Below are 22222 nucleotides of genomic sequence, written 5' to 3'. Positions count from 1 at the left end.
TAACAGGAAGCAGCTTCTTCCAGCAATAAAATGCTTCCCCTTGGGGACTCGTTTCTTTTTCCTCCCTAATGAGGAACAATATCTTCAGGCACTCAGACTTCTCCCAGGTGCTGGATCCTCTCTCACAGGAAAATGGATTTTGCAGCTGTTGACGCTGTACAATAAAGCAGTGACTCTTTAATTAAATAAGGCTGAGTATAAATTTTCTGGATGTGACTGTGTGCTCATCTTTCTCTCTATGGGCAACAGAGACATACTTCTGTTTGTTTTTTCTCTCTCTCTCTCTCTCTCTCTCACCCCTACCATTTTATTTATTTTGACTTAAAATAAACAAACCCACCCAAATCCCAGGAGCCCCAACAAAATGTTAAAAATACAAACCATGACCACAAAATAGAAGTAACAGAGAGACAGTGGCAGATACAGTACAATGCAGCCCTTTGTGTAGGAAGGTAAAACAAAAATTCCCCTTGTCCCCCTCTTTCCCTCTCCATTTCCATATGGCAGTATGGAGCCCACAGTCACCAAATAGTAGCTTCAGAAATTGTACAGAAAATCATCCTTGTATAAGACTGTGATCTACAGAGCAGGGAGCCAGAAGTCAGGAATCCTGGGCTTTCTCCTCAGATTTGTTGTGACTCATTGCAAGACCTTGGTTAAGTCACTTAGGGCTTGATTTTCTGAGGTGCTGAGCACCTGCAGCTTTCATTATTTTCCGCTGGAGTTTTGGGGGTTCAGCCCCTCCGAGCATCAGGCCCTTAACCTCTCCATGCTTTGGTTCATCCAAGTGTTAACTAGCTATAATGCTATGCACAGTACGGTGGATTGGTAATGGGACTGTGAGTCAGGAGACCTGGCTTCTGTTCCCAGCTCTGTCACTCATCTGCTCTTCGATACTGAGCAAGTCATTTCTCCTCCCTACGCCTCTGTCTCCCTATTTGGGAAAGGAAGATAGTAATACTGGATGATATTTTCAGAAGTGCCTCAGTAGCTCAGAGGCCTAAGTCCCATTTTCAAAAGTGACTTAGGCACTTCGGCTCCTGCATCTTATTGAAAGTCATGGAGACTTAAGCTCCTCAGTCGCTTTTTAAAACGGCAACTTTTGGTTCCTAAGTTACTGAGGCACTTCTGAAAACGTGACCCACTGCCTCACCTTGGAAAAGCACCACAAAGAACTCCCAGTGCATGTATGCGATTATTGCCTGCCTACTTCCAAGGGGTGTTGAGAGACAGTCTTTGCAAAATGCTTCGAGACAATCTAATTGAAGGTAATATAAGCACCAAGTATTAGTGACAGCAATGGGAAAACGATAAGGTTAGAAACGTACAATACAATGGCTTTTTGTTTTGGCATGGCTCAACCTTTGAAATGCTGTCTGAGGAATCAATAGTATTGGCCGGGGAAGGATACTGTGTGGTCAATTTGTGTAAATTACTTTAAGATATTCTTCAATGAACACAACTTGAAATCCTTTCTGTGTCACAAGGAATATCAATGTCAAAGCCAGAGCTCAGCAAGGACAGAGGAGCTGAACTAGTTTTGACCTCATGTCTCTGTGACCTTGGGTGTGAACAAGAACAGAACATCTGGTACATTGCTCCTCCAGGATGGCGTTTGGGAGTAATGCCCCTGCACCCCTCTTTCCTAAACAAATTTGAGGATACTACTTGGTGGATTCGTCAAGAACAAAACAGACAAAGTGACAGAGAAAATGAAGAGCATTAGCTTGATATATAAATATTGCTTGAAATAACAGATTATTTTTCTGCTCCAAAAAGTCATTTGATTTGCAGCCAAGCTGCATTTGAAATACAATACTTCAGGGGGGATGGACGGACAGACACACACACACACACACTCTATTCCCAGTACACACACACTATTCCCAATACACCTGACCAAAAAGAGTGCAGTTCAAAAAGTGCATCACACCCAAAATATTTGAGCTTTCTACTGCCTGGCTGACTTGCCAATTTTTCCTTTTGATTTAGGTGCATAAGCAGCACCTTGACTCCTGATGATGGATCAGTGGGAAAACTGCATGGCACCTGTGTATGCATTTATTTTTCCTACAAATCATGTCCTGTGTAATAAACAGTCACACGGTCTCTGAGATATGGCCTCAAGGTCAGATTCTGTATTCTGGAGTTGCAGGAGCTGGCAAGCTTAACAATGGCAAGGTTTGAAAATCCCATTGGAGAGAGGCAACAAAAACAGGGCAGCTAGCTTTATAAACAGGGGGAACTGGGATGAGGAATGGAGTCCTGATGACACAAGGCAGGATAGGGTTTGCTGTTGTTGTTTTTAATAGTAATAATTGGAGGTCAGAATCTTAAAGAATAAACCAGGTGAATTCTGTTCTATGTTTTTGTAAACCGGCAGCCAAAAAAGATGTCTGCCGATGAACCGATTAGTACAACACAGCACTTTCTTTCCCAAAGGACTTTACAGATGAGCCATACTTTGATTTCAGTTACACTGGTGTAAATCCAGAGTAGCTCCACTACAGTCAGTAGAATTCACCAGTGTAAAAGAGATCAGAGTTAGGCCCAATACCTGTCTAAGCCAGGCTCTCTCTCACCATGGAAACACGAAGGAGACCACACTCCCATGGCATTTTGGAAACTCATTTTTATACATCAGTGTGTCACAACACACTTGCTGGAGTTTGCTGACTGTGGGTACTCCTGACAGCACTCCAGTGGTACAAAGCTATGGCATATTAAGCAATCAGTGAGAACATATGCAATGCTGTAATACACCGCTGCTGCAGTAGGAAGATAAAATGAAAGGCGAGGCCATGCTTGGCTGGGTGCAGCTGACTAATGACTCCAGTGTTAGTGGCTGCTGATAATGAAGGCAAACACAGAGCAGTCCATCAAAAGTCAGGGCAGGTGAGAAAAACAGGGCCCAGAGATAAAGCTCAGTACATTAGGTGCTTTCCTTACTGTTCCATACCTTGCTGCAGAAAGAAAACCCTCAAGGAATCAGTATCCTCTAGTGCATTTAAAATCCTCTGAAATAGGGTTCTGTATTATACATTTTCTTGCAATGTTATAGGGTTTAGGAAAGGAGTACTTGTGGCACCTTAGAGACTAACAAATTTATTAGAGCATAAGCTTTCGTGAGCTACAGCTCACTTCATCGGATGCATACGGTGGAAAATACAGTGGGAAGATTTTATATACACAGAGAACATGAAACAATGGGTGTTACCATACACACTGTAACAAGAGTAATCAGGAAAGGTGAGCTATTACCAGAAGGAGAGCGGGGAGAGGGGTGGAAGATGGAGGGGGGAACTTTTTGTAATGATAATCAAGGTGGGCCATTTCCAGAAGTTGATAAGAAGAGTAGGCAGTGTTTTCTAAGGAACACAAATGGAAAATGACATGATGAATGTAGTGCATCAAAATAACGATCTGTACGTTAATCTTTACTTTAGAGGTGACTCACACCTGAAACAGAAAACACAGAAAACAGACTGCCCGAGAATCCTTTCTGGGGAACATCAACTGTCCGAAATATCAGGATATTAGCATGGGATGAAATAAGAACCAACCTTTACCCTTATCCTTTATCAAAGGTTTTTAAAGCTTTATCTCAAAGTCAACATTTCCTGAGGTTTGAAAACATTGACCAAACTTGAGTGTCACTATTTTTCATTTTTGTTGCACTCTGCACATCCAGATTCCATCTGCTACTGGAACTGGAACACCTATGATGACATCACATGGCATGTACTGGACCTGATTGCCTATATGATGCCTCAGTGATTTCAAAGGGGCTCTACACTGGCAAATCCCTGTACCTGCATGAAGCACCTCTGAAATCAGTGGGGTTCTGTGTGGATGCAGGGGCCCATCCACCTGCAACAAGCTTCAGAATTGTATCTTAAGAGCCAAAACACCACAAAACACGGCTGCTACTCTGAAACCTGTCATATTCTGTGTGCGGTACGAATACGGGAAGAAAGAAAAAAAATCTCATGGGGCAGCCTGTACTTCCAAAATGTCAAGCCCAATTTTGCAGGTTCAAGATCTTTGGATTGTACGAATAAGTATCAAAAGTTCTGAGTGCTTAACCGCATCTGCACCTGTGAGCAGCTGCTGGTTTAATCACCACTAACTGTAATGTTTTGTGAAAAAAGAGAAATATTTGCCCTCCACAATTTTTGAGGATGGGGAAGAGGAATATTAGCTGTCAGCTAGGACTAAGTGATCTCAGAATTTCCTTCATGACAAGCAGCATCAAAACCTTACGAATGTTAAGACTCTAAAGTCCTTTATCTAGGCCAAAACCTCCTTCTGATTAACTGACACAGGAATCATGACAGCTACGTACAACTTGGGAACAACCTGGTCTCCACCACTTGAACTATCTGCTACGTCATCAGAGTCCTGTCGCACTTTTGAAGTGAGATGTAGCCCACGACCACTTATGCTCTAATAAATTTTAGTCTCTAAGGTGCCACAAGTACTCCTCTACTTTAAAATAGGCTTGCCAATTTCGGTTGGATGCGTTCCTGGAGATTTCATCACATGACATAATCTTTAATTAAAGACTAGCTTTAATTCCTGGAGACTCCAGGCCAATCCTGGAGGATTGGCAACCCTACTTTAAAAGGCCACACCGCACATCAGGATGTGAGACGCACAAGAGATCAACTGGACACCAGGCCGATTTTCAAAAAGAAATCGGCACAGAACTTTTTGCTATAGAAATGCAAGGGGATGTCTACACTGCAGCTGGGAGCAAGCCTACCAGCCCAGGTAAGTAGATTTGTGGTAGTGGGGCTTGTGCTAGCATGCTAAAAATAGCTGTGTGGAGGCTCAGCACTGACAGAGGCTCAGGCCAATCACTCAAGCGTGGACCTAGGAAATAAGTTGGGCTTGAGCCTGGGTGGCTAGCCTGCACCCCCGCCACTGCTCCGGTTATTTTTAGCGTGCTACCATAAGCCCTGCTACCACAAGTCCTGCTAGCATGGGAAGCTCGCTACCAGCTGCAGAGCAGACATACTCTACGGGTGTGTCTACACTGCAATTAAAAACCTGCGGATGGCCTGTGCCAGCTGACATGGGCTCGCAGGGCTCAGGCTGCACGTCTGTTTAACTGTGGTGTAGAGGTTCAGGCTCCGGCTGCAACCCAAGCTCTGGGAGCCTCCCACCTCACAGGGTCCTAGAGCCCAGGCTCTAGCCTGAGACCGGAAGTCCACACTGCCGTTAAATAGCCCCGCAGCCCAAGTCCTGCAAGCCCGAGTCAGCTGACACGGGCCAGCTGTGGGTGTCTAATTGCAGTGTAGACATAACCTAAGAGACATACAGTAAAAAACACCCAACCACAATGAATTGGGAGCAATACTGAGTCAGTAACCAAAGGTGAAATCTTCCTCAAGAGTTTCAGACAAAAAAAATTTCTAAAAATTGAGAGAGAATTTAACGATGCTTTTCCGTCATCATAATGTCTAGCAATACAGACAGAAGCATAACCACCTAATTCAGCAAACTCAGATTTAAGCACCAACCATTTCTTCCTGTGAGCCTGAGTGGTGTGGCTTCCCTTTGTTTGTATGCTGACATGCAAGGTCTACTTCCTCCCATCTTCCCAATTTCCTTGCATAATCCTCTAGCTATCTATTGAAAAAAACCACAAAAATAACCATTGTGGTAAATGAAAAGCGAGCTGTTTCCTAGGAAATGTATTAGACCATCTAAATACAGAGATATCTGGAGGAGAAGATCAAACTCACGTAAAGAGCTATTAAAAAAGTGGAAATTAATTTTAAAAAAGTATTTTCTCCCCTCTGGATATCCCAGGATCCTAACATTATTAGCTTGGAAGATAATCAAGAATCTCTATCTTTTGATGGAGAAAGGCATAATACTTAATAAAAGCACTGGGAAAGATCTTATTTCTAAATTTCCTCCGATTCCCTAATCTACTTTTTCACTCCATCAATTTGTTTTCCCAATTAATCCTGTCTTCTGCCTCTGAGTTCTTAACACACGAAGGATGAAATCCTGGCCCTGTTGAAGTTAGTGGGAATTTTGGCATTTACTTTAATGGGGCAAGGATGTTCCCTTAAGGAACCAGTTCAGATGTCTCAGAACAGGGTTCAAGACTCTGCACGGTCAGTAAACAGAGCTTTCAATGATGTAGCAGATATGGGAATGGATTTAGAAGAGATAACTCTATCGGCAGACATACTGCTATACAAGCTATCATTGCCAAGGGAGAGATCTATGGGTAGACTTTGTTTAACTTCCATTGGCCAAATAAGAACCACAGTAGCTTCAAGTGTCAGATATCTATCAATAAAATTCTCATTTTTATTTTTTGTTTACATTTTTTATGCTTTTGTCTCAGAAAAAAAGGAAATATTGTCTTTTATTTTCTTCTTTGCCATCTGGCTTTTTGAAGAATGGAATTACATGATTAGAGTTGGGTGGGAAACAGTTTTCCCAACCCACAAGAATTTTTGAGATTTAAAAAAAAAATTCCCATCCCTAATCGTGATGAAAGGTTGAAATCTCACAAATTTCTGCACACCAAACATCTGAAATAACCAACCCACCAAGATATGGTCAATTGAAACATTTAATTTCAAATCTGACCTTTTAATTTTTTAAAAAACATTTCCCTCCCATAAATTAACTGAAATTTCTCAACAAAAAGTCCTTTCAAAACAATAATGGAGCGTTTTTATTTTAAAAGTGCTGAAATGGGGCATTCCAACAATTCTGAAACTCTGTTTCCAAAAAATTTCAAAATGGGGAATCCATTGGAACCAACCCTTTCCCATGAAATGTTTTCATTTTGACAAATCGGCATTTTTCCAATGAAAAATGTTTGGTTGAAAAATTCCTGATCAAGTCTTTAAATGACAGAGTGAAATTTAAATACATCCATGCACAAAGATATGTCTGACTTTCAAGAGTGCTGAGCAGCTACAGTTGGGACCAGGTTCTCAAAAGATTTTCAACATACAGCAGCTCCCATGGTTCTGCAGGAGATGTGGGGGAATTCTCCACAGTCCTCAACAGGAGCTGAATCTCCACCTCTCTATGCTCCATTGAGACCAATGGGAGCTTCTGTGTACTGAGCTCTTTTGAAAATCTGCCTTTACACAAATAATCAGTCTGCAACTCCTAAAATAGGCTTGCTTTTAACTTTTAAAGTATAGCTACCATGCGTCTATGGAAGTGTTTTGTTTTTCCTAGGGAGGGAAAAAAGATTAATGATACTAATGGGACAGGACGAGGCCTGCCAATCTCTTCACAGGTTCATTTGTTTTCTCCAGGAAAGTCTGCAGGGTTCTCACTAATTGGAAAATAACAGGGATGTCTTTGACCATTTAATAAGCGCTTTTAGTTGAAGACAGAGCTTTTCTTAATTAGAGCTAAAACTATTCCCAGATTTTCCTAGCTATATGCTGTAAATCTGAACGTTTGGGAGATGCTGGACATGAGTCTGCTATGCCGTCAGATCAGGACGACAGTGTTTGACACTCACGTTGCACTTACTTGGCATGGAGACGGGAGGCCAAAGTGGAAAGGAAGGATGGCCTAGTGGTAAGGGCACTCGCCGGGGCACCTGTAAGACCCTGCTCTGCCACGTTCTTGTGTGACAGTTGGCAAATCACTTGGGGCCAGATTTTCAAAGGTATTTAGGTACCTAAAGAAATAGGTAGACCACTAATGGGATTTGACAAAGGCCTAAGCATCTAACTCCCTTGGGAACTAGGCATTTTAAAAACCCTGCTACGCAACGATCTGCATCTTGAGGTGCCTGGTCCTGGGTCTCTCCGTGTCTCAGTTCCCATCTATAAAATGGGCATAATGGTATTTCCTTACTTCACAGAGGTGCTGTGAGGATAAATCTGTTAAAGATTGTGAGGGGTAAGCCTTGGTGTGCTTCCCCTGATGCTTCATGCTTTATCAGCATGGTATTCTAACGAGTGTGCAAATATAATTGAGAGGCAAACTTGGTTGCTTTGAAATAGAAGAATAAATATGCGATTGCTGTGACTAATCTCCTGAATGCCAGTGCTGTGATAGCAACTCCTTGCTGCCCCCAGAGAACTGGGGAAAAGTGTGCTCTCCTCCCTGGTTTCTCTTTGCTTTTAACAAAGCCTCTCAGAACAGGTATATATTGTCTAGTTAGCAAGCCTCCTCCACTGGTAGCTGTAAAGGCCAGCTCTAAAAAGGACTTCCTGTTCCTCTTCATCAGTTTCACACAGAAAAAAGGATAAAAGACAAAAACACCATATCACTCGGGGGTGAACTCTTTGCACAAAATGATCACTCCATATCAGACTTCTTAGTCCTAATCCTCAAAGGAAACCTGCACAATGCTTTCAAAAGAGCCTTAATTCACAACTACGATAGACACTAAAAATCATGGTCTTATAAAGACACTGATATATGGTAGATTACAACAATCTGTAACCCACTAACTAACCCTCCTCTGTCTTATGACTGCAGAGGTACTGACTGCCCACTTCACCTGGAATGGTCTCTTGCAACATTTGTTAACTCCTTATGCTTAACAGTCTGTTCCACCTTGTATTGAGCTGTGACATTCTGATTAGCTTTTCCAGACCTGAAGAAGAGCTCTGTGTAAGCTCAAAAGCTTGTCTCTTTCACCAACAGAAGGTGGTCTAATAAAAGCTATTACCTCACCCACCTTGTATCTCTTCATCAATGGCACTTTCATACACACCTTTTCCATTGCTGTTACTGCTGAGTGCCTGGTGTAGATATTTATATGATTGAAATGCTATAAAGCTGGATTGTATTTAAACTGTATAGAAGGCTCACTTCGTGGTTTGATGGGATGCTTGACATTTGAAGAATAAATGTTACGGCTGGCAAGAAAACAAGAATTCTGTTTTGTGAAAAAATATCAAAATTTGTTTTCATTCTTTATCAGAACCAAAATGAGAACTTTTAAAATTTTCCATGAAAAAACCACAGTGTTTAGGGCACTCATCTGGGACGTGGGAGGCCCAAGTTCAGATCCTTGTTCTGCCTGATTTAGAGCTGGGACTTTAATCTGGGTCTCCCATATCCCAAATGCTTGCCCTGACAACCAGGCTATTGGCTATTCTGGATCAGTGTCTGTCTATCTGTGTCTCTGTGTCCCCAATACCTTGGACCTGTGAAACCTGCCCAAGTAATGGTTCATCAAAACTGGTACATTTCCACATAAAGATTTGGTTTTGAGGAATTGGCATTTTCCAATGAAAAAAACCTTTCACTGAATAATTCCCAGCCAGCTCTAATAAAAAGGACTGCAAGTCCAGCAGCGTGTCACATTTCTGGACGTGCACTGACTGCCCATCAACAATCCGAGCTATGTTGATTTAGTGTCGATATTAGATGGATGCCTAACTCCCTTACGCTCCCTTGAAAATCTCAACCTAAAACTTTTTTGAGGCACTTGCTCCCAGTGAGATCATCAGCATTCACAGCTCGACACTGATGCCTACATTTCAGCGCATATAATTCATCATTTCAAAAGAAACACTTATGTAATCAGAACATCTCTGTGTCCCAGGTATTTGGTAATCAGGGTCAGGCACCCAATCCTAGCACTGCTGTCTCATCTCTCTCTGGGCAGCTTATGCATTGTTCAGCTGGAGAGTTTCTTCAGTTAGGTTCTGCACGGAATAAAATTGCTGCTCTTGGGAACTAGACACTTAAATGCATCAGATTTCAACAACTCTACCCCTGTGTTTGTGGGCCTGGCTTTCCACTGCATTAATCCAGTTTGATGCCATTGTAACCCTATTGAGCTCACTGGCATAAAACTGGAGTAAAGCACTGGTGAATCAGACCCTGTATATTTAAAGTGAAATTGACTCTTCCATCTTGCATCTGAAGAAGTGGGTTTTTTACCCACGAAAGCTTATGCCCAAATAAATCTGTTTGTCTTTAAGGTGCCACCGGACTCCTTCTTGTTTTTGTAGATATAGACTAACATGGCTACCCCCTGATACTGGACTCTTCCACTATTTCAAGAAACAAACATGATCCCTTCCTTCTTTTTCCTCTGTCAAAGGATCTTGAGGCTGATTTTCAGACGTGCTGAGTAAGTGTAGCTTGTACTAACATCAGGTGGAGAGCTGAATGCTCAACACTGCAACAAATCAGGTCCATAATGACAAAAGGAACTTCCTAAAGTGAGACTTCATGGTTCAGCCTCCTTTGATGCACAATAATTGTCCCCAGTACGGTAGATGTTCAAGACACTGGAACAATGTATATGAAAATTAATATAGTGATTTTATTTATATCCTGGAGACAGTGAGGCATGCACTACCCTTGGGAACAGAGAACAAATACTGATTTCAGAAACTAAAGCCTTGGTTGATGTATTTTCTCCATTAATAAACTATATCCAAGAGCTGAATGGAAACATAAAACAACAACTGCACTTTAAAAACTACATGAAGAAAGCAGTCAAGTTATCCAGGAAAACTGATTTCCTAAGTAATTACTTTCTAGTTTATTGAGGTTTCACACAGAGCAAAGGGTCAGTGATGAAGGACTGTGCTGCTCTGTGATAAATAAGGTTAATGTTACAGTACAGCTCCGTGCTGTGGTCACGAGGCAAAGGTAGGAATACACGTGCACTTTCAAGGTTTGCTCTGAAGCGGAATGATACTTTCCTGTACGTGAGCTTGACTCTGCACTTTGGCTCCAATCAGCAAAGCATTTAGGCACATGGCCAATCCCATTGACTCAACTGATATCAGTGGGACTACTCAGGTGCTTAAAGTTAAGCACATGCATAAGTGCTTTGCTGGATCAGGGCCAGCACACTCAACATCTTGCAGGATCGAGCCCTGGAAAGGAAAGTAGATCTCCATGTTACTCGGAGACTGCATTGGGGCAGAATGTCTGAGTAGAAGTGCTAAAGAGCCAAGACCCAGGCTAGATTCTCCCATCAACCTTGCACTGCCTACTCCAGGGGTTAGGCTGGCTTAACTATGTTACTCAGGGGTGTGGATTTTTCACACCCTGAGCAAAGTAGCTGGTTTGACCTAACTTTTTTTGTGTGGACCTGGCTTTGGGCTACTCACACACTGTCACAGTTCCTTACCACTTTACCAAACCTCAGCAAAACCCTGTCTTGTTCTTGATGGTCTCTATAATGTTTGCTCAGGTCTGGAGTGAAATGACACTTTCCGGTATGAGAGCTCAGTCCTGCAAGGTGTAGAGAAAAATAAGGTGCATGCCAAAGATAAAAGCCTTCCATCCCGTTTTTAATATATTTCCAGCACAAAGTGTGCCGGAAGTGATTCACTTAGCATTAAGTGAAGAACCTTTAACATGATACATTAATTTTGGCTAGATATCTGTAGCTAACACACACATTCTCACTATCCACAGCTGGTGCAACTGGCCAACCTTTCAGTTCACCTTGAAAGCTTCAAGGTATTGGGTGAAATTCCACAAGATCTGAAATGTGAACAGGGTCATGGTTAGCAAATTGTACCAATAGAATACCCATTGCCTGAAAGCCATAGCTTACCCAGGATCTCCTGAAGGACCTAAGCCATCCTATATACCAGCATAGTTAACACAGTAGGTGCAGTTAGATGGCAACAAATGATGCCAGATCACAAACTTTTTTTTTTTGCAATCATAAGGCATCAAAAACTATATGAAAAGGCCAATAGAATATTAGTACTCGGATATCAAGGTGAATGGTGTCTGGGGAATACGATAGATAGTTATACAAGGTTGGGTAGGTAGATGAGGTAGGGATTGTGCCTTCTTTTGTTTGGAAAACACTTAGATTATGTGAATAAGTAACAATAGCTAGAGGAGCTATGGCATGTACCTGGCTAGAGCTGTGACCTTTACACACTGAGGGCCCTATTTCAAACCTTGGTACACCCACTATGCCCTCAAAATCCTGCATTTGCACATGGCAATACAGTAACTGCACAGATAATTAAATACCTCTTTGGCATATGCACTTGTAGGCTTTGCAGACCCCACAGGCAAACCCGTGTGTTTGTGGGCATACTTGTTCTGCCTACCTTGACTAGTCCTATAGAGAGCCTACAGCACATCCTCGCTTACCTTGCACAGCGGCAGGCAGCAGCTGAAACGGAAACAATATTAGCGACAAAGCAACTGCACTGTAGATTCACCTGATGGGAGCAGACTCGTCCCCTTTATCGAGCCAGTCCTGGGGCGGGATTATATACATGCACCAGAGTCCCCAGTTGTAGCCATGGGCAGCATTGGCATATTGCTGCACTTCAAAAGTGTTGTACTTGATGTTGTCAATAGCTGGTAGGATGATTCGCTTTCGATCTTCTTTGATCCGGGTAAGCGCTGGTTCCACCCTGGAGACAATAAAAGTAGCAAAAGTGTTTTCTGGCCATTCAATAATCCAAACCCCTTTAGCAATCTGATAAAGTGAACAATGAAGTTCTCTAATGCTGCAAGCAATGACACAGAGAAGCAGCCGCCTCTGGTGCAGCTTAGAGTGATTTAATGCCGGTTAGGGTCGCACACAACAGCAACGGGGGGCATGGTGCAGATAACTTGTGCAGCAACAGCTCCTCAATTGCATGGAATTGATGGATCAGAGGAATTAAATATCACCATTTTATCTTCAAGGTCACTAGTTTGGATCCAGCCTGGTCAGTGGTGACTAGGGATTTAGCAACCAAAGTTTCCCCTGATGTCTCTTCAGTGGCCATTGAGAAATGAGTTGGGGTTCCCATTCCTCTTCCTCATGGGAAAGGGTATATAAAATTTGTAAAAACACCATCAGAATTAGCAATAATTGATGTCCTGGTTGGCTGTCTCTGGAAGAACCACCTCTAGGGATGGGGGGACAATTTGGTCTTGATGGTTCTTGAAGAACAGAACTCACCAAGGGCTGAATGAGTATGAAGACACTGCTTGTTTTTTAAGACTGGTCCCTCTAGCTCAGGGTCGACTGGTAAGCCTACTCTGTACCTTCTATACCACATGCATCAAGAGAGGACTTCAACCCCCAGGCTTTTCGGCCCAGCAGCTTTCACAAATACCATAATCATTTCAAAATACTTAAGTTGATGAAGAGCATTGCAAAGGGAACTATGCTCCAGCGGGTTTAAGAACATGCTAAAAATACTGCACACCGTTATCCCTCAGTGAAGTGCTAGGTAAATATTAACTTACAGATAGGGAAATGGAGGCAATGAAGGTCACTGGCTGGTGCAAGGCCACAAAGCAAATCAGTGGTAGGTCTGGGAGAAGAACTCAGCAGTTCCCAGCTCCTACTGCCTTTCTAGTCCCTTAGATAATGCTCCCTCTTCCAGAAAACATAAACAATTAAGGATGAACCTAAACACTGAAGATTTTACAAAACTCTCAAACTTCTTTAATTTTTTTTAAAATTTTTGTGGAAGTGGTGGTTTGTTGGATTCATGAAACTCGTGAGAGGTTAAACACTCATTTTCCCCATGATTTAAAAACTCATGCTTTGTTTTATTTTTAAGTGAAATTATTTTTTCTCTTTGCTGACTTTCTTGCATATTAGGTATAAAAGCTGTACAGACAGCAGATACATTGAGAAACCATCCCCAAGTCTCATCGTGAAATGCATTCTCTCTGGTTTTCTGCTTCCTTCCATTTGCTGAAACATCGTGGGTCCAATCCTGCAAGGTGTGAAGCATGCCAAGCAACCTTAGCTCACAGCAGGAGTAAAGGGTGATCAGCTCCTCTGAAGAGCTGCTCAGCACCTTGCAGAATCAGGTTCCATATGCACCTCAGCTGTGACTGTTCCTTAGGCATTCGTACCAATTTTTTTTTATTGCATGTTGTTTAAATAGGCAATGCACCCAAAGCACAAAGCAGCATATTCTTCTGCTGGAGTGACAAGTAACATCTGCGTGGATTCCTGGACTGCAGTACATTAGTTAGGATGCCAATTTGCGGGATCTTTGGGCCAGACTCATGCACACTCATGCAGAGTCAATGTGACCTAGCAAATCAGGATAAATAGCAACTTTGCCATTTATACAAGATTATAGTTATGAGATTAAGTGTCTTTGAAGGACAGTGGGTGTCCAAGGAAAAGCTCCTGATATTCTAAGAAAGCAGGGTGGAATTCAAAAAGATGGATCTGCATAAATTATATCTGTGCTTGTCAGGCTACAGACATCAGGAGACACACAGAAAGATCTTGCCAAAGTGACTGAGGTGTCAGCCAGCCACTCTTCCCCTATCATGGAAGTGATAATAATCTCAGTGGGAGCATCTCCCACTCTGGTTCTGCCTGAAAAATGAAGCATTTGAAAATACCAAACAGGTGCAGATGTCACTTATGACATACCACTAATGGTGTATCTGCAAGAGGAGCCCTCCTCTTGTTGTGACATATGTTACGGAAGAAGTCACCTTGGTGCACATTATTGTCAAATAAGAACCATCTGAGGAAAGAGCCCTAAAGGATTTATGGGCTTTCCAGAAAAGGGAGAGAGGGATTTTTCCCCCTCGTTTCTTCTCAGCACTGATAAATGGGTCGGAGTGTCCTGCCGTTACTGGTGTTATTCATCTTATGTACATTTATCTGCAATAACTGTGGAGCTATGGTCTGCAATGTGGTACAGTGGATAAGAATGTGCCACTGCTGTATAACCTTGGGTAAGACACTTCACCAGTCTGTGTCTCAGGCTATGTCTGCTCTGCCCCACAGTTCGGACTACGGGGGGACTGAATAGCAGTGAGCACCAAAGTGCTGCCCTGTAACTCCTCCCTGTAGATGTGGCAGAGGTGAACTAAAAGGTTCCTAGTTTACATTAATGTAGCCCTCTTCAAACTGGACTATGTTCATGCAAACTAGGAACCTTTTCAGTTTGTGTCCGCCTGGATATTTTTTTTCCTTTTGATTTGTTTTGTTTCGGGTCATTTTGGGATGTTTTCTCACACCCCCACCTTTTTTATGTTAATTTTTTAATGGGACACCATTTCTAAACAAAAAATCAAAACCTTTCTTTTTGAGCCATTTCAATTTTTTCCCCCAGTTTTTTTCCAGCTGAAACTATTAGGCTGAACTTGACCCACTTACAATTTGCCAAAAAAAAAAAAAAAAAAAGCCCAGCTATAATCCTAACCCAGTCAAATACCCACTGAGTAGACACAAAGCAAAGCCCTCAAAAGATATGGCCCATTGCTCTGAAAGAAGTAGTGCCCGCATTAAGCGACAGCGATTTACAACTAATAGGACATCTAATGATGACCATTCAATGAGTCTGGAGCTGCAAGCTCTAATACTGTAGGTAGATATCCAAAGCGTAGGTGACGTTTCATATTTTCCTTCTTCAAACTACTGGTATCTGGCATCACATTGTTCTCCTTCCTTCAGCCTAAGCTCCTCTGACCACCAAGAGATCTCTCAATGCATTTCATGACTCCAAGGAAAGCCACTGGCCGTCTACAAGTTCTCCGAGCTAGTCCAGTATCTTCAGCAATAACACATGGTGAGGGACTTCTAGGTAACTGGTATTACAGCAGGATGAAATTGGTGACAAATTTTCACAAACAATTTTGCAAGCTATTTTGATCTTTTGTGAAATTTGAGGAGTCAGAAAGTTATTCACAGTGAACCCCCCAAAAAGCCACTTTCCTGTTAAAATTTGCACTTGTGAATTTTGAACAAGCTAAAAGAGGAGGGGCTAGAGCCTCAATACCACCAAAAACACATGGTCCAGAGCAATTAGCAGAGTGCTGGAAGCTGGAAAGCCCTGAGTTCTATTCCTGCCTAGCAGACTTCATGTGGGTGCTGTGTAAATGCAAGGTATTACTATGTCTGTAAACATTCCTGCCCCTATTTTACAATGGACAATCTGAGGATAAGTTAAGTGACGTGTTAAGATCACACAACAAGTCAGTATCTGAACCAGGACTGGAATTCAGGTCCCCTAACTTCCCAATGCATCTCCAGGCAAGTAACTTTACCTCTGAGTACCCGTGTCCTCATGAACAGAAATCATTCACATTCACATATTCTGAACTATAAAGATCTGATTTTTAAAACAAATGTATTCCTTATATATCCCACCATCCGTTTTAGCCACAACCTTCACAAAGGGGACATTAGAATCTGTGGCTCAAGACAAAGGGAATTAGAAAACATTTAAAAAACAGAGAAGCTGCCTGATACTATTTCTCAGCAAAATCCAAAACAAGTTGATTTTTCCATTAAGCACTACGTACCTGTGAAATTTCACAGCTTGATGTGCCAAATCAGTGGTAATAGGAATGCAGAGATGAGGTATTCCAACACCATGCTACAGCTCATCCTGATGTTGCTCAGGACTGTTATTATCACAGATTCCGTCAACACCTTTTTTACTGCAGAACCTAATTGTGCTCTGTTTTGCAGAACAGCTGCCAAGACCTGTATGAAATATTTAGCCAGCTGATCTAATGGAAAGTTGCCGTAACAGGACTGGCATACTGTGGCATGAGTGGCATACTGTGTTTACATTACTTGTTTTAGGTAATCCATGAAATATGAGCCATCTATTGTTGGGTGTTGCCAGCTAAATTCAGGCTTGGTGTAACTCCAGTGCCGTTGATGGAAACTACTCCAGATTTGAGATTGCCTCCATGGGCTGAGCTGCACTGACAGCAAATCCTTTGTCAATTTGGCTAGTAATTCTGGCTTTGTTTACCTAATCACTTATAAAGAAAAGGAGGACTCGTGGCACCTTAGAGACTAACAAATTTATTTGAGCATAAGCTTTTGTGAGCTACAGCTCACTTCATCAGATGCATTCAGTAGAAAATACAGTGGGGAGATTTATATACACAGAGAACATGAAACAATGGGTGTTACCCTACACACTGTACCGAGAGTGATCAGGTAAGGTGAGCTATTACCAGCAGGAGAGCGGGGGTGGGGGAACCTTTTGTAGTGATAATCAAGGTGGGAATGACCGACAGGGGATGGGTCACTTGATGATTACCTGTTCTGTTCATTCCCTCTGGAGCACCTAGCACTGGCCACTGTCAGAAGACAGAATACTGGGCTAGATGGACCTTTGGTCTGACCCAGTAAGGCCATTCTTATGTTCTTAACACAGTGACTTTAACAAAAGCCATGTGTGGTTTGAACACTTTTTATATTTCTTGCTTCTTCATGTTTTTTTAATGGCATCAAAGGCCCTTTTGGAACACAAGTTACCATTCCGAATCAGACTGTCTAGCAAAGTATCCTGCCTCTAGCAGCATCTGATGCTCTCAAGGAAGGCAGCTCCTCTTCAACGCTTCCCCCCTTGATTATCACTACAAAAGGTTTTTTCCCCCCTGCTCTCCTGCTGGTAATAGCTTACCTTATCTGATCACTGTCGGTGCAGTGTGTATGGTAACACCCATTGTTTCAGGTTTCTGTGTATATAAATCTCCCCACTGTATTTTCCACTGAATGCGTCTGATGAAGTGAGCTGTAGCTCACAAAAGCTTATGCTCAAATAAATTTGTTAGTCTCTAAGGTACCACAAGTCCTCCTTTTCTTTTTGCGGATACAGACTAACACAGCTGCTGCTCTGAAAACTAATCACTTATGGTTTTTAAGGGAGTAATATTAAATCTTTTAAAGTAATTTATGTTTTATTCTCATTTTAAGATGCTACACTATGTGGATGTACTCACCCTCCTTATGGAGGCTACTGTTCTACCCTACCTTTGTACCACCTCCTCCAGCACACAAGGAAGTCAGGAGTTCTGGGCAGCTCCCAGTACAGAGAGAGCTGAAGCTTAAATTGCTTATAGATAAACTCCAAGAGTTAAATGCTCCAGAATGATCAACTGCAATACAGTATTTGAATGTTTCCTCTCCGTACGTCTGTTCCCACTTCCTCAGCAGCTTGAGCTGTGAAATTTCACAGGTACGAAACAGAGAAATCCCTGTGGTTTGCAGAGAAATACAATCATGCAGCCATTCTGCCTAGCTCCGAATAGTGGGATTAAGCAACAGCCCTGTGTTACGGGCTAGACAGAGCTGTGCCACTCCAGGTGCAGCTCTGAGAGGCGTTGTGAAGCTAGGAAGCCGGCTGCCGCACCAGATTTAAAGCGGGCACAACATAGAGTTCCCCTCCAAGCCATGTCTCTGGCCCTATCCTGCCCATTTTGCTCAAGCTATTGCTGACAGTAGAACCAGCTTTGCCGTCTCTTGGTACTCCCTGACCATAAGAACCCCCATTGGGCTAGGCTCCTGAATTGGGGCGCATTAGGTCAGGAGAGAGGTTCCTTGTGCTTTCCCCTTCCCTCAAGTAGCTGCACAGCAGCCAAGCGAAACTAACCTCTTTAGACTGCATTTTAAGTGTCCGAGATGGACAGCACTAGGAGGCTGCCCTCAATGTGCATTTACTGGGAGACTACCGCCTCCCTTCCTACCACCTGCCTGAGCTCCTACACCAATGATCTCTCTTACTTTCTATCCCACCTACAGATACTCCCCTCCCGCATCAAACGATACCATAACAAACAAAAAAAGCTTCAGAAAGAACGTAGATGCACTAACCCTGTAAGCAGGTGAAGAGGAGGTCCGACGATCCTTGGTGCACTAGCGGAGCACTGATAATGCCTCTAAAAGTCATAGGCCACAAACAGTGAATCTTGGCTAGTTTTAGAGAAACTGGGATCAGCAATTGTGAATAGGCAATTTCAATTTTCCAAGTATCGCCTAAAGTTATAGATAACCTCATTCCAATGTAAGGCTCTTTAGAACAGGTATCAAAGCTGCCACCTCAAGGCTTGAGTTGCTATGCTTCTGTTCTTACCTGATTTGGTTTGAAAGCTTTGTTTTAGCTTCTAGAGTTCTCTATAACACACACGGGGGAGGGGGGACATATAATATTCAGCTTGTCTGAGGATGAGCCTTTGTTCTTGAGGGTGTAATTTGTGCTCGCGTTTTTGTGTTGGCAGAATGAACTGTGGGCACAGATATGAGCATTTGCACCTCTAAATACCGGCACTGCAGTTAGGTAGCTAGATGTGCCTAAATTCTGATTTGTTCACACAGTTCAACTGTGGGCAGAAAAATGGATGCATAAATTGTGTAGGTGCCACTTGCAGCTGTAAAAGTGATGCCATCCCTCTTAGAACAGACTAGATGTTTTTAGCGCTTGTGTGTCATTTTCTGCTAAACGCAAAGCAAACAGACAGTAGCCCTGCTATGTCACTGCAATTTTCAACTGCAGATGCTCTTTTGACAAGCATCCAAATGTGTCTGGATACTTTTTCGTGTGAGAGAGATGAAGCTTTGCCGATATTTCAGAACCCTAAATACTTCGTCAGCATTGTAGCTCTACGTGGAAACAGAAGGGAGGCCTGCAGTGCTCCTCAACTGTCTCTTCCTTTGGCACCTTACATTCAAGCTCTGCTACATGGACATTCAAGCTCTGCTACACAGACCCTAGAAATGGGCTCATGGGGTTCAATCCTGCAGCAACTGAAACCAGTGGCAAAACTCCCACTAACTTCAAAGGGGGCAGGATCAGGCCTATAATGATACATTCCGAACACCAGAACTGCATTTTGAAGTTTGGGTCCATTTTTCATGGCTACTGGGTTGTTGGCCTCTGTATGAATTAACATGCTTTACGGGCGCAGAACTGCATTTATTGTTGACAATTAACTAAGCCAAAAGGGACAATTTTTTCCTCACACACATTTTATAGATACCATGGATTCTAAACTAAACAGATATTCAGCTTTGAATTTAGTGCTTCTTCCTAGGCCTGCTTCAGTTTTTAGCTAAGACACACACAGTGGAGACTACTGGCTGGAAATGTAGATGGAAGAAAAGGTCTCCCTTTCTCTCTTCTAATGAGAAATGTTACCTAGGAATTTCTTATGCTTCTTCTCTCTCTTAGCTACTGGTGGATTGCTAAGGTTGAAAGAGAGAGAGAGAGAACATTCAACTTGATTCTCATATATTCTCTATCAGGTGAATGGTGTATTTTTATGGTGATTTATTTCTCCAGAACAGCGTCAGAAATGCTTTTTATTCTAAGGCCCCGATTCTGTAACTGACAGTGCATAGGGCGTAGTTCTGCAACTGCATGGATTCTCATTGACTTCAACAGATCTCCCAGCAGACACAAAGATGCCCTGGTGTGCAGTCAACTGCAGAAGAGACTTCAGTTAGCATCTCTTTCTTTCATAAATCATCAACAGGAATACGCAAGAATCAGGAGGCAGAATTTGGCCCAAAGCATCACAGAAGTCTGTAATGCGATCCAGAACATCGGGGTGGGGTCAGAGCTTGTACTGTGATCAGATTGGCTCCTCTAAAATCACTTTAAACCTATTGTAAAAGTCTATCACTGGATAGGTTAGCAATCTATGTTTGAGACTGGCCAATTCACAGCACATCAAATGCCAGAGGCAAATCGGTGGGAACAGGAATCATATGCTTTATATTCTTCCACCCCTATCAATTTGTCAAAGCGTAGATGCCAATTGGAAGGCCTGATTTTTCACAAAGCTACAACACTAAAACCAATAGCTTTTACCCAAAGCACTGATAAAGCAGGTTCGAAGTGAAGTCTTCAATGTGCTGCAAGACTATAATATAGCCTTTAAGAAAGTCAGGCCACCCGCAGACATCAAGCAATTGTTTTTAAAGGCATAACATAGAAATAAAAACATGTGATCCAAGAGAAATCATAAATACGATACAGGCCAGATCCTGAGCTGTTGTGAACTGATGTAGCTCCACGGACTTCAATGCAGCGAGGCCAATTTACACCATCTGAAGTATTCATTCAGTACATCTCCAGCTCCTCTCACATCTCAAATAGTTCTGAGCTGATATAGTCTAGAAGTAGTTTCAACATATACTCAGATTAGAGACATCATGGTCCAGCAGACAGGGCAGCGAACTGGAACTCAGTGGATGTAGGTGCTATTCCTAGCTCTGCCACTGACCTGCTCTGTAACCTTGAGCTGGTCACTTCACCTATCTATGCCTGTTTGCCCTCCCACGCTTTTCTGTCTTAGATTTTAAGCTCACTGGGACAGGGACTGTATTTCTGATGTTTGTTCAGTGCCTGGCACAATGGGGTGCTAATGTCATTCAAATATTTTTTATATATATATATATAATCTGTGTAAACAGAAAGCTCATTTTCCATATGATTTTATGCACCATCTTAAATTTCCACTGGCAATATAGTTTATCGTACATAGAACAGTAAATCTACTGAGACATATTTCTCCATTTAAGATAGTCAAACAAATATTACACTGGGTATGTCTGTGCAGTAACTAAGTGCTCAGAGAGTTAAAAATAATCATATCCATTTCCTCGCACTGCAAGAGAAGAGAGGAAATTCCCCATCTGTTCTACCTGACATCTTTATCAGCTTTTCTGAACTGCCCTTCGAGATTTCAGACCTGCAGCCCACCAGCCAGAATAGAATGAACACTGCAAAACACACCTGCTTCAGAGTTAAAAGATCAGCTCTTTGGCAGCCAAATCTGAATAGCTCTTGTCTGCATCACTGAAAAGCAATGAGGATGCTTCAGTGAGTATTCCACGTTGTTTAGGTAGATGAATAGTTGGAGTTGCTTTTCTGGCTTGTCCTCCATATGTATGCTGGCACTGTCCTATAAATCTCAAAAGCCCACATGGCATATGCTGTATGCTTCTCTCTTTATTCAATGAAGTAATTTTAGTATACTTCTGCTGTCTGAAACGTGTACTCCATTAAGCTACAAAATTGATCATAAATGACTGATAAATGCTTTGGAAAAAGAGAAGCTTTCTAGATGCCGTGCAATCATGGAGGACTTCAATGTTGGGGCGGGGGGTCTCGTGCTGCCAGTACGAAAACATCCTTGGAATTTCTAAACATTTAAATGACAATTTCCTCACTCAAAAAGTGTTGTAGCCAATATGGGGGAATACTTTATTAGACCTTGTCCTAACAGATAAAGAGGAACTGATCACAGAACTAAACATTAACAGTAGTGTTGGTAATATGCACTCAAAATAAAGTTGAGACCAGTAGTATATATATTTGGTGCTTTAATAGGGCCAATTTCACAAAGCTAAAAACAATAATAAGCTAAATCAGCTGGGAGGAAGAATTTAATTAAGAAAGTGTGAGTGATAATTGGAAATAATTTAAAAATGCTTTAATAGATGCCCCCAAAGCCAGAATCCTGTGTTGGTTAAAAAGCTGACCTAGTTTAG

At 42.3% G+C, this 22222-nt stretch overlaps 1 protein-coding gene across 5 annotated transcripts in view; it reads right to left on the bottom strand.

Annotated features, from left to right (window-relative positions):
- The window catches only part of GALNT9 (polypeptide N-acetylgalactosaminyltransferase 9), a 267777-nt gene that overhangs the window by 105081 nt on the left and 140474 nt on the right, over positions 1-22222 (bottom strand). For 4 of the 5 annotated variants that reach the window (XM_075119990.1, XM_048821748.2, XM_048821746.2 and 1 more), the window contains one exon: positions 12168-12365. The exons of the other annotated variant lie outside the window; for it this stretch is intronic. In XM_075119990.1, coding sequence (XP_074976091.1) covers positions 12168-12365 — 198 coding nt within the window. The remainder of the gene's footprint in view (positions 1-12167; positions 12366-22222) is intronic. 5 annotated transcript variants of the gene reach the window in all.

This window comes from Caretta caretta, chromosome 15 (assembly GCF_965140235.1).
Source record: "Caretta caretta isolate rCarCar2 chromosome 15, rCarCar1.hap1, whole genome shotgun sequence".
Lineage (NCBI taxonomy): Eukaryota > Metazoa > Chordata > Testudines > Cheloniidae > Caretta > Caretta caretta.
The sequence above is the reverse complement of the archived record's forward strand: the minus strand, read 5'-3'. Positions and strand labels throughout refer to the sequence as shown.